At 46.7% G+C, this 12,524-nt stretch overlaps 1 protein-coding gene across 1 annotated transcript; it reads left to right on the top strand.

Moving 5' to 3' along the window:
- The first annotated feature begins 1,426 nt into the window (after positions 1-1,426).
- C6H1orf53 (chromosome 6 C1orf53 homolog) lies at positions 1,427-7,914 on the top strand. The gene is made up of 3 exons (XM_053391494.1): positions 1,427-1,774; positions 4,619-4,720; positions 7,670-7,914. Exons 1-3 carry the CDS (start codon positions 1,535-1,537, stop codon positions 7,739-7,741), a joined length of 414 nt encoding a protein of 137 aa, XP_053247469.1. The 5' UTR covers positions 1,427-1,534; the 3' UTR covers positions 7,742-7,914.
- Positions 7,915-12,524: the final 4,610 nt, after the last annotated feature.

Genomic DNA, 12,524 nt, shown 5'->3' on the forward strand with positions numbered 1-12,524 from the left:
TGCTGCGTGTGTGTGTCACGGTGGGAATTTACTCCCTGCTGATTCATATTAGGCAAGCACCCTCATTGTACTGTTTCAGATGCTTGTTAAAAAGCTGCTGCTTCTTTTTGCAAGCCTATCAAGACATGTAATCCAGCTAGGTGCATTTTTATTATTTGATAATAGTTGGCATTATTTCTTACGCATACTGCTTGTAAAGGGGACCCCTGACCATTAGATCAGGTCGTGACTGACTCTGGGGTTGCGGCGCTCATTTTGCTTTATTGACCAAGGAAGCCGGCGTCCAGCTTCCAGGTCATGTGGCCAGCATGATTAAGCCGCTTCTGGCGAACCAGAGCAGTGCACGGAAATGCTGTTTACCTTTTCGCCAGAGCGGTACCTATTTATCTACTTGCACTTTGACGTGCTTTCGAACTGCTAGGTTGGCAGGAGCAGGGACCGAGCAACGGGAGCTCACCCCATTGCGGGGATTCGAACCGCCGACCTTCTGATTGGCAAGTCCTAGGCTCTGTGGTTTAACCCACAGCGCCACCTTACAAATGTATAAATTTTAAAATAACATAGAATCATAGAGATGGAAGATACCACAAGTAGGGTTGCCATATTGCTTTTCTGGGCCAAAGTGGTTCAGCTATTTTTAAGGAAATTCAACCCCCTCCCAACCCCCAACCCCACCCACTTCCGACATGAGTTGCCATATGCCCAGGTTCTCCAGGACATTTATACTGATTTTCAGAAATTCCGCCTGGACACTGTTTCTGACAGATTAACCCTGGATATGTCCAGGAAATCCCAGACGTATGGCTGCCCTAACCACAAGGGCCATCTAGTCCAACCACCTGAAATGCAGGAATCTCAGGGTTAGGTTAAATGACCCTTGGAACTCCTTCCAACCTGACAAAACTATGAGCATAAAGGCAGTGGTTCTGACCCTTTTTTTGCTGGGCCTCACTTTTAGAATAAAAATTTGCTCGCCCCATACCAATTTGTTATTAATGAGAAGTACATTGGAAACTAAAAATAAACAATTAGCAGGGCTGGATTTATAACGTAGAACACACCTACTGTATAATATGCTCACAGGACACCTAGCAGGTATAAAACAAAGCAGCTTTCCTAAAAACTTTACCAAAATATAATTACAAATGAGCCTCTTACATATGTGTGTACCTTAAGTATGTGTGCAAACCCAATCACTCGGTGCCCTTGCTCTCATATTGAAAAGACACCTAGCCACATTCTGCAAATAATAATAAAAAAAATTTCATGCTACACTACACTGAAATGTTTAAATGCTCCTTTGATTGTCCTTCAATCTTCCCGCCATACTTGCCACCCTCTCCTGGCGCACCACTGCGTTAAAGCAAAGGGTCCCGATCCCTCCCAGAGCGTTTCCTAAAGCGACCCAGAGAGAGAGAGAGAGAGAGAGAGAGAGAGAGAGAGGTGGTGGGTGGAGCCCGACGCGGCTTCTTGGGCAAGGAAGTGGCCGCGGCCCTTGCCCAAGGGGGGAACCGGGGCTGGATCCGTCCCGCTCATGGCGGCCACGTCGCTTGCGCGCTGCTGCACCAGCGGCAGGGCGATCCCCTGCAAGCCCCCGGGGCAGCGGGGCAAGAGGCCGCTGAGCTACGGCCCGGCGGACGGGGAACGAGGTCTCCCCGACGGCGGCGGTTGCTCCGCGGCCCAGCGCTCCGGGGAAGCGGGCACCTGCGAGGGCATGGAAGGGTTAACCGAAGCGGAGAAGAGGGTGGTGGCTCTCCACGAGGAGGCATGCGCGGTGAGTCCGCTTCGCTTTTGCCTCGCCTTGGCGCAGCCGCCTTGACGCGCCGGGTTTTTGCTGCGGCTGCTGCTCGGCAAACCAGGGCAAGTGACAGACTTGAGAGTGGTCTTTTTCTATTAGCAAAGGTGTGGTCTTTTTCTGCGCTAGGGACGCTTCGGAACTGGCAAGGGCTTCCGTTTAGCAAGCCCAGATTGCCACGCTTTGCTCTGGCTGCGTGTTTTGTGACTTTAGCTATTGTTTGGCCAGTACTGTAATTGTAAGCACTTTTGTTGTTTAGTCGTTTAGTCGTGTCCGACTCTTCGTACCCCCTGGACCAGAGCACGCCAGGCCCTCCTGTCTTCCACTGCCTGCCACAGTTTGGTCAAACTCATGCTGGTAGCTTCGAGAACACTGTCCAACCATCTCGTCCTCTGTCGTCCCCTTCTCCTTGTGCCCTCCATCTTTCCCAACATCAGGGTCTTTTCCATGGAGACTTCTCTTCTCATGAGGTGGCCAAAGTATTGGAGTCTCAGCTTCAGGATCTGTCCTTCCAGTGAGCACTCAGGGCTGATTTCCTTAAGAATGGATAGGTTGGATCTTCTTGCAGTCCATGGGACTCTCAAGAGTCTCCTCCAGCACCATAATTCAAAAGAATCAATTCTTCGGCGATCAGCCTTCTTTATGGTCCAGCTCTCACTTCCGTACATCACTACTGGGAAAACCATAGCTTTAACTTTATGGACCTTTGTTGGCAAGGTGATGTCTCTGCTTTTTAAGATGCTGTCTAGGTTTGTCATTGCTTTTCTCCCAAGAAGCAGGCGTCTTTTAATCTCGTGGCTGCTGTCACTATCTACAGTAATCATGGAGCCCAAGAAAGTAAAATCTCTCACTGCCTCCATTTCTTCCCCTTCTGTTTGCCAGGAGGTCAAGGGACCAGTGGCCATGATCTTCGTTTTTTTGATGTTGAGCTTCAAACCATATTTTGCGCTCTCCTCTTTCACCCTCATTAAAAGGTTCTTTAATTCCTCCTCACTTTCTGCCATCAAGGTTGTGTCATCTGCTTATCTGAGGTATATAATTGTAAGCACACGCCCTCTTATTTTCACCCACGAACACTGTTGTTAGTAGCTAAGATAGATAAATAGAACCTGCATGGAGAGAGGCAGTATACCAGGCCTGTTGCTTTTTGCACCCTGCTTGCAAGTGCTGAGACACCTGGCTAAAACAGAATGCTAGGCTGGTTAGCACTAGGTCTGATTCACCAAGGAAACCTGTATGTTTTTAACTGGGATGGGTGGTAGGTGGCAGGGATTTGTAATGGTTGCAGAATTTGGCTTGTTGAAAAGGAACTCTGCTTTATTTATTTCTTTAACACAAGATTCTAGAACTTACGGGTATGACAGAAGATAACGCTATCATGTGTGTAGTCGCAGAAGCCAGAAATGTGACCCCAGAGTTCCCCACAACTGGAAAGCAACTCATCTACAGAACATTCCTATTCTCTGAGCCCAGAGAGCTGTGACTTTGCTTTACACCTCTCTTCTGAGGCACAAATCCCTTCGCATCCATTTACAATTGGCAATGCTGCATCCAAGCTAGAAAGGCGTCTGCCACTTGGACAAAAATTAGCTGGCTTTCCTTTTACCAATCTGAAATGCTTTGAAAAGCAGGCAAATGCGCTGGGCTGGCTCAAGACGGTTAGCTGCTCCAAGAGAGATTCCTTTTTGCTATCCCATCTTACACTAAAACACTGCTGTATGCAAATCATAGTGAAATGAAGGGATTTCAGAATTTTGCGGAGGGCAGATGAATGTTGCCAACCGTCTTACACACATGTGCGAAGCCATCTTCCAAAAGTGAAGCGGGATGCCCTGGCTCTACACAAACTCGCTCACGCACAACCTGCAATGTTCCCTTGCCTCTTCCGCTCCTCACATCCCTCCTCCTCTCCATCACTATACTGGGAGTCTCTGGAGCGATGTCATGAGCTGTACCTGCTATTATTTTTTAGGGCTCTTCCAGACAACCTGCCTATTGAGCACTCATCCTGATTTGTTTGCAGGGAGAATAGATGCCAGTGCGTTTCACCATTGCTCTCCTTATCACAAAAAGTCTGAACCTTTGACAGAAGCAAGTTTGCTAACACGAGACCTCCCCATTCAGCTATAATTGCACAACCTGAATTTGCCTGTATGTGACTGGAACCCCACTGCAAAATGGTGACAGCCCGGAAGCGCCCTAAAAGTTGGCTGTCGGGCTAGCCATGCAGACTCAGAAAAAGAATAAAGCTGGAAGAATGGGTAGGGTGAAGTGTGTCATAAATAAACAAAGAAACATTTGACTGCACTAAAGGCGGCATCCCATTGTTCTCCTGGCTTGCTTGGTTTCCCCCACAACCCCTACTTCAATAACAATGGGTGCTCCATGTGAATTTGTCAAGTGGTAATCACAGGAACAAGGGTGGCGCCGTGGGTTAAACCACAAAACCTAGGACTTGCCGATCAGAAGGTTGGCAGTTCGAATCCCCACGACGGGGTGAGCTCCCATTGCTTGGTTCCTGCTCCTGCCAACCTAGCAGTTCGAAAGCACATCCAAGTGCAATTAGATAAATAGGTACCGCTCCTGCGGGAAGGTAAACGGCATTTCCATGCACTGCTCTGGTTTGCCAGAAGCTGCTTAGTCATGCTGGCCACATGACCCAGAAGCTGTATGCCAGCTCCCTCGGCCAGTAAAGCGAGATGAGCGCCGCAACCCCAGAGTCAGCCACGACTGGACCTAATGGTCAGGGGTCCCTTTATCCTTTGCCTTTAATCACGGGAAGAAGAAGTAAGGTCTGCTGTTCTCTCTGTGTGTTTTAAATAGGCTGGGAAGCATAACTACATAGATCCAGTCACTGGCTACCTAGTGTTCACCAAAGTGGCCCATTTGCAGAGAGGACACTGCTGTGGTACTTCCTGCAGACACGTGAGTATTAAACCTTGTTGCCTCCCATGAGGAAGGCGCTCCAACAACAAATCAGTCAGTTTTAAAATGAATTTAAGTGGTAAATGACACACCTGTTCCCTTAAAAGGATACATATGAAAGCCTCTCTGGGGAAGGCCGTTGAATTGCCAGGGACAGAAAGAAGTTGCAGTTGTTTTTGTCCCCTCAAAAAATGTACACATTGTTTGTATATATGATCCTGCACATGTTTGCTATGTTAATTTGGTGGAATTAACTTCCTCATAAACCAGTGTGGCTAAGAAGCGTGTTTTATCTGTTTCTGCGGGTGTCAAGAAACAAACCTGAACATGTTCTAGGCAGCCAGCGATTAGGTTTGCAAACACAGCTAACCTTGAAGACGACCTCCAAATTCCTACAGATGCTTCTGGAGAGATGTGCTTGGGCGAACAGAAATAGCTATGGTGAACCGATCGGGCATACTATAGATTTAAGATGTAGCCATGCTCTTTGTATAGCCTCTGATCTTTATGACCTTGGTTTTTGAGTTGCTGTTAAAAAATGTTTTTTTACAGAAGACAAATAAAGCAGGAGATCTAATCAGTTTAAGTGCCAGCAACTGCCTTGAATACCTTACGAATTCAGCCATTCTTTTTTTAAAAATCCGTTAACACACTAGCAAGTTTATTGCTTCCACATTTGACAGTAACAGATCATAATAACTTGGTCTGAATCCCCTCCCCCCTATGACCTTGAACCCACCACTTGGGTGTAATGCCCACTAAAATCAATAGGCCCCACCCCAAGCAAAACATTCAGCACTGGTATATGTAAAACATTTTCAGAGGGGGCATTTATCATCCCGACGGTCCTTCTCAAACTGTTTATTACTGCTTTAACTTTTCCATGTGAATTTCATTATAGCAAATGTCAAGAGCTGCTTCCAGACTCTTACCCAGAAATGTTGTTCTGGAAAGGAGGGGTAACAACAGAGTAGCTTATGGGATGTCATAAGTCAATGGCTCCACTCTCCCTGCACCCAAATTTCACAATCCCCAGCACACCGGTTTTTCATAAATTATTTTTTTGTTGCCTGCGCAGTCAACACAAGTCCTCTTGAACAGAGTTCAAACAATAAAGTACATCATTAAAAATATTAAAACATTTAAATCCATTCATTTATCCACACTGGGCTGTCATCTCGTTAAGGAAATCTTAATTACCTCCATATGAGTTATTTATTTTAAAATAAATGATTTGATATACATTTATTTTCTTCATATTAAAAAAAATCATATTGAAAAAGACCATATTGAGTGAAAAGGAGGGGGGAATCGCATCTTACAGCTTCAATGTCAACTAATCAATTTTAGCACATTGTCAAAATGTCCATTGACGCTCGCTTCTCAGTTCTATATCTGTTCCAATATTGGATAAATAGTGTCCAATTCCTTTGAAATGTGTCTTCTGAGTTACTTCTTCCCTCCCATTTTATTCATCACCATCTTATTCCAAATTTTCCCCTTCCATAATTTGAGAGATGGCAGATGGGCTGTTCTATAGGTTACTGCTAATAATTAATCAGTTAGGCTTACATATTAATAAATCAATATTTCTGCAAAAAAAGGCCTGCCTTCCAGCAGAGTGTACATGGAAGAGTTGTGATAGGCCTCATTGTGGAAGAGGCATTCTCTTCTGTGTGAGGAAAGGAGAAAACTATGTTATAAAATGATGCAGACCAACTGAGGTTTCTTTAAGTCAGAGATGGCCAACTTGTATCCTGGCGATTAGCTAGATAGAAGTTGGGGCCCAACATCTGCAGAGTCACAGGTTTCCCACCCCAGGTTTAAGCACTTGTCTACAAAATATTTTAACTTTCACCATTCAGGCTCCTGCATAATTCACCAGAAGCATCTTTTTAATCCCTGAAAAGGGCTGCAATGAATTAATGTGACTGATGAACCCTCTAAGCATTGCAGCTCTACACCTGGCAGGTTGCAGAGAAATAAAAAGCAACTGGCATCCTGTCCAACCACAGATCAGTACTGCAAAGCAACCAACATTGGTCTGAGCAATTATAGTACACAGTTCATTGACAAAAAAACAGTTCAGTGCATCTACCATAATTTAACATTGATTGTTTATATGATATTTTGTATTGCGGTTTTAATTTTGTTTTAGTGCTGTAATTTTATTGTTAGCAACCCTGGACTCTCATAAGAAGAAGGGTGAGGTATAACAATATTATTATTATTATTATTATTATTATTATTATTATTATTAACTGTTCAGAAGAAAGTAAACACCTCCAGCCTCCCTGACTCTTCACAAGCAGCCTTTTTCCAGTCTTATTTAGTCATCTGAAAGTGATTAAATACCTTGCTGCATCTATAGTGTATAGGACCTGTGTCACCCTCTTCACATTGATCTCCAAAACACTCTTGAATTGTGAGTTTTAATGCTGCAGTCCTGTGCACGCTTCCCTGGGAGTAAGCCTCATTGAACACAGTTGGATGTATTGCCAAATTCCAAGTAGGATCTGGCTACAAAAGAATCTGGCTTTCACTTTGTGTTTTGTGACTAGAGAAATCTATTCCCGTCTCCCCATCTTATGTGAGGTTTCAGGAAGTGAGATCTCTTGACTTCAATGAGATCTCTTTTCTTCCACTTTGGTAAGTATACAGGATTGCATGCAGAGTGGGGGGAGGAGCGGTTGACTCAGATACTGTATAATGAGTAGGGACATATCTAGCAAGGAGGTTTCTTGGACAATAATTAGGACCATTTGTTTGGGGAGAGGGCAAGGAAAAGGGGGGGTGCATGGCTCAATTCCTCCTCCTCTTGCTCACTCTCTTTTCAAGTCCCGAGGCCACAAATGATTTATAGGACATCATTAATTTTGTCTTTAAGCACGGGCAATGTTGAGGCCTCATCAAGAATGACTTATTCCATCTCTCTCTCTCTTTCTCCAGTGTCCATATGGTCAGATGAATGTTAAAGATCCTTCCAAAAAGAAGCGGTTCAATTCCTTTTTCTACGCTTGACGATCGAAGCCTTTTGCATCATACCATGAAGGGGAGAGGGAGTCAGCCATCACACCCATTTCTTCCTTCTTTTCTGCCCCCTACAGCTTCCATATTTTGCATAATGCCGTTCCTTTGACCTCTGCTGTTCTGCATCCTGAATATTTTCCAATTGCAATAAAATAAAAACCCCATGTGTGCTCCAGTGGCGCTGAGCCATTGACAAGGCTTCCCCTTTCTCTGGTGTTATAAGTGGCTGGCTGGGAAGAGATGGTTGCTTTGCCTTCCAGAGTTATCAGGCTGGAGAGGAGAAACCAGGCTAGCTTTGTTTTGCTTGGTGGTGCTGAGCTACTCTTTGAGAAACATTTAAAGGCGACTTTATAAGACAGGATCTCTTCTAGCACAGGGCTGAAAGAAAGTCTCCAAACTGATCCACAACACAATCATTGGATTAGCATCTTTGTCCTGAATGATCTAGCTATATTTGCTCTGCAAATGTGTGTTCGTTTGGCTGCAAGCTCAACAAGATAATCTTAAGCAACTGCAGGCTTGTTTGGACGTGGAAGCGGTGGAAGCTGGTGCCCATTAGGACTCGTAGGGCAGAAGCAGGGGGGAGGCCAACAGCAGGGGGCGCCAGAGCTAATGATAGGCAGAGTCATTCTGGTTTTGTCCCTGCTGGGTTAAGAGGAGGGGACTGAGACTAAGGAGGAGGAGCTGACAGTCAGTGTCACCTCATAGACTGGTTGTAAGTAAAGTAGTAAGCAGGTGGAGGCAGAGTTTGGTGAGACACTGTGCTTGCACTAATAGACCAGCTCCCCTGCATGTATGTCTCACCTGATTTTGTTACACCAGATTATTCTACACTTGATGAACGGCAGCTGGGTGTGACCCAGTTGGGGAAAATTGGCGTCAAGGTGAGAAAGAGGTGGTGCCTACTCCCATATGAAAGTCATCAGCAGATCTTGCATCTTCCAAGAGAGAAAGAGAGAGCATGTCTAGGTGACCCACCCATTCCTAGCTGGCCCCTGAATGTATGAACTCTACTGAAAAGCATCTTGTCTGAAGAGATAGGAAAGTTCTGCCTGTCAGGTTGGATCACTGCCTGCTCATTTGCACATGCATGGGCAGGGAACTATTTTGCCCCTTGAGGGGCAAATTCCCTGGGTCCTGGGGCCACCTACCACCTGCAGGCAGAGGCTAAACATACGGACACACACTGGACATGACACTCACATATGTTAAAGGTAAAGGGACGCCTGACCATTAGGTCCAGTCGTGGCCGACTCTGGGGTTGCGGCGCTCATCTTGCTTTATTGGCCGAGGGAGCCAGCGTACAGCTTCCAGGTCATGTGGCCAGCATGACTAAGCCGCTTCTGGCAAACCAGAGCAGCACACGGAAGCGTTTACCTTCCCGCCAGAGCGGTACCTATTTATCTACTTGGACTTTGAGGTGCTTTCGAACTGCTAGGTTGGCAGGAGCAGGGACCGAGCAACGGGAGCTCACCCTGTCGCGGGGATTCGAACCTTCGACCTTCTGATCAGCAAGTCCTAGGCTCTGTGGTTTAACCCACAGTGCCACCCGTGTCCCTTAACTCACACATGTTAGGGTCAACGAATTTGTGCACCAAGGGAAAGACAGAAGGTTTAATGTGCAAAACGGACAGGAAGACTGTAAAGGAGTGTGTTTGGCACTTACCACCACTTGCAAGCTTTGCTAAGAAAAAGACCCCCCCTCCCCGCTTCCTCAGCTATGTTGAGAGGAACCACAGCAAGCTTGCAAAACAGGAAGACTCCGCAGGTTTCCTCGCTGCATGTTGAGAAAAGGATTCCCCTTTCTCGGTGCACAGGGAGGATGCCAGGTGAATTGGTACTGCAGGAAGAGAGTGACCTTTGCCTGCATAGCCAGCTTGGTCCTGCCCTCTCAGGGGCGGCTCTTCCTCTCACCTGCAAGTGGCGGCGGCTGCCACAATTACCACAAAATCCATGTAACAGTTGGTGAGGGCAAGTGGAACCGATGCAGAGGAAGAAAGTACAGTGGTACCTCGCAAGACGAAATTAATTCGTTCCGCGAGTTTTTTCTTCTTGCGAGTTTTTTGTCTTGCGAAGCACGGTTTCCCATAGGAATGCATTGAAAATCAATTAATGCGTTCCTATGGAGACCGCCTTCAGACCAGGTCTGGGGACAGCGGGGAAGACGCGCTGCGCTTCCCCGCTGTCCCTGGAGCTTGTGGGGCTGGCGGTGGGGAGAAGGGCTCTTCTCCCCACCGCCAGCCTTCAGAAGAGGTCCGGGGACAGCGGGGAAGATGCACTGCGCTTCCCCGCTGTCCCCGGAGATTGTCCCCGGAGATTTCCCTATGGGCTTTCGTCTTGCGAAGCAAGCCCATAGGGAAATTCGTCTGGCGAAGCACCTCGAAAAACGGAAAACTCTTTCTTCTTGCGAGTTTTCCGTCTTGCGAGGCATTCGTCTTGCGAGGTACCACTGTATGTGGCCCGTGCAGGGTGGGGACAGAGTGAGAGACATGGCTGGCCAGATTTAGGCCACAGACTCCTCATCCCCACGCTTTTGATGCTGCAGTGATGAACACACACACACACAAGCCAGTCTTCAGCTGACGTTCTTGGATTTAAGCCCAAGCCATTCCACTGTTGAGACCTGTCTTAATGCTTCAGTCAATCAGCTCAACTGCCTCAGGATTGGGATGCTTGGCTGGAAATGTTCAACACACACTTGTGTGGCTTGGACGCTTCGTGGAAGTCAGTAAGGCTGGCTTCCAAATCACTCTTCTCATGAGCAGGATGTATGTTGCAACATGGGTGGTGTCAGAGCAGGAGCAGGGTGCAAGTACCTCCCCCACAAACTAGGGGTTCATTCCCACCCACCTATTATTATTGTTTTTAGATTGCTAGACTTTGGTCATTAACAAATACTTTTTTTTGTTTCAGAGAGCTGAACATCATCATCATCATTATATCCCACCCGTCTGAGTTGCCCCAGCCACTCTGGGCAGAATACAACACACATCTAAAAATACACTTTTTGCCCTTTCTGTGTACCCCCCCCCGATTCCCCCCCCCAGTGCTGCCACTGTGAAATGTGGCTTCAATAAATTATGGATCCAATTGCCAGTATCTCTTATAGACCTTGGAAAAGACAGTGGTTGATGAATATACAAACCAGGATTCATTAATTTTTTTAAAAAGTTGAGATCTATAATTTCTAACACACATAAAAATAAACTCCACAGTTGTACACACCTTCCCTCCTTATTCAAGGAAAAGTGAGACAATAGTTCATTGTGAGCTGCTGTTGCACCCAAAATGGAAGGGGTGGTTACTGCTTCCACCTTCCTGTAAAATGTCTTATCTTCCTGAATTATTTTTGAATTGATTATGGCTGCAATCAAACTCACACGTGCCATACAAAGCAGGGCACATTTTGCAATATCAGACTTCTTGCCTCCACAGCTCAAGAGGGAAGAGGCTGGGAGGGGGGAGATGTGTGACCTTGGATGCATTTCAGCTTTTGTTGTGCTTATTTGTTTGATCAACAAACATAGCACAATCAGGTGAAATCCTGCAGTGGTAGAATGGACTGTGCCACTTCAGGATGGGGGGGGCAGTGGTGTCCCTCTTGCATGCTCCCCCCCCCCTTACACAACAACCTCCCTACAGCTTACATGCCCTTCCCAATTACAGAGTATATCTACTGCCCTTCCTGCAAGTAGGAAATAGTTAACTTGCTGCAATATTCAAAAAGGTGACGTTCCCATTACAGTCATACCTCGGGTTACAGACGCTTCAGGTTGCGTTTCTTCGGGTTATGGACTGCTGAAACCTGGAAGTACCAGAACGGGTTACTTCCGGGTTTCGGTGGTCGCGCATGTGCAGAAGCGCTGAATCGCAACCTGCGTGTGCGCAGACGCGCTGCTGCGGGTTGCAGACACTGCGGGTTTCGAACATGCATCCTGCACGGATCATGTTCGCAACCCGAGCGTCCACTGTATTCTGCCATCTCTGAATTCTACAATCTCTCTGCATATGTATCCCGTTGAAAATGCAAAGGGAGGCTTTGGGGGAAATAAATCCGCCTCTTCGGAGGCCCAAGGCTTTACTGGCTAGAGAGGATGTGATCCCTGATTTCCCAGGTCCTAGTCCTCTTCCCACAGCAGCACACTGGGTCTCAGATGAACTACAACTCCCAGCTGCCCCCGCCAGCTTGGCCAATGGTCAGAGATTGTCAGGGATGATGGGAACAACTGGCAGGCCACAGATTCTCCACCTCTGAATCTCCGTCAGTAGTAGTAGTAATAATAATAATAATAATAATAATAATAATAATAATAATAATAATGATGTATTATTTATACCCTGCCCATCTGGCTGAGTTTCCCCAGCCACTCTGCGCGGCTTCCAATCAAGGGTTAAAAACAATACAGCATTAAATATTATAAACTTCCCTAAACAGGGCTGCCTTCAGATGTCTTTTAAGATAGCTGCTTATTTCCTTCACACCTGAAGGGAGGGCGTTCCACAGGGCGGGCGCCACTACTGAGAAGGCCCTCTGTCTGGTTCCCTGTAACCTCACTTCTCGCAATGAGGGAATCGCCAGAAGGCCCTCGGCGCTGGATCTCAGTGTCCGGGCTGAACGATGGGGGTGGAGATGCTCCTTCAGGTATACAGGACTGAGGCTGTTTAGGGCTTTAAAGGTCAGCACCAACACTTTGAATCGTGCTTGGAAACGTACTGGGAGCCAATGCAGATCTCTCAGAACCAGTGTTATGTGGTCCCAGCAGCCACTCCCAGT

Source organism: Podarcis raffonei, chromosome 6, assembly GCF_027172205.1.
Source record: "Podarcis raffonei isolate rPodRaf1 chromosome 6, rPodRaf1.pri, whole genome shotgun sequence".
NCBI lineage: Eukaryota > Metazoa > Chordata > Lepidosauria > Squamata > Lacertidae > Podarcis > Podarcis raffonei.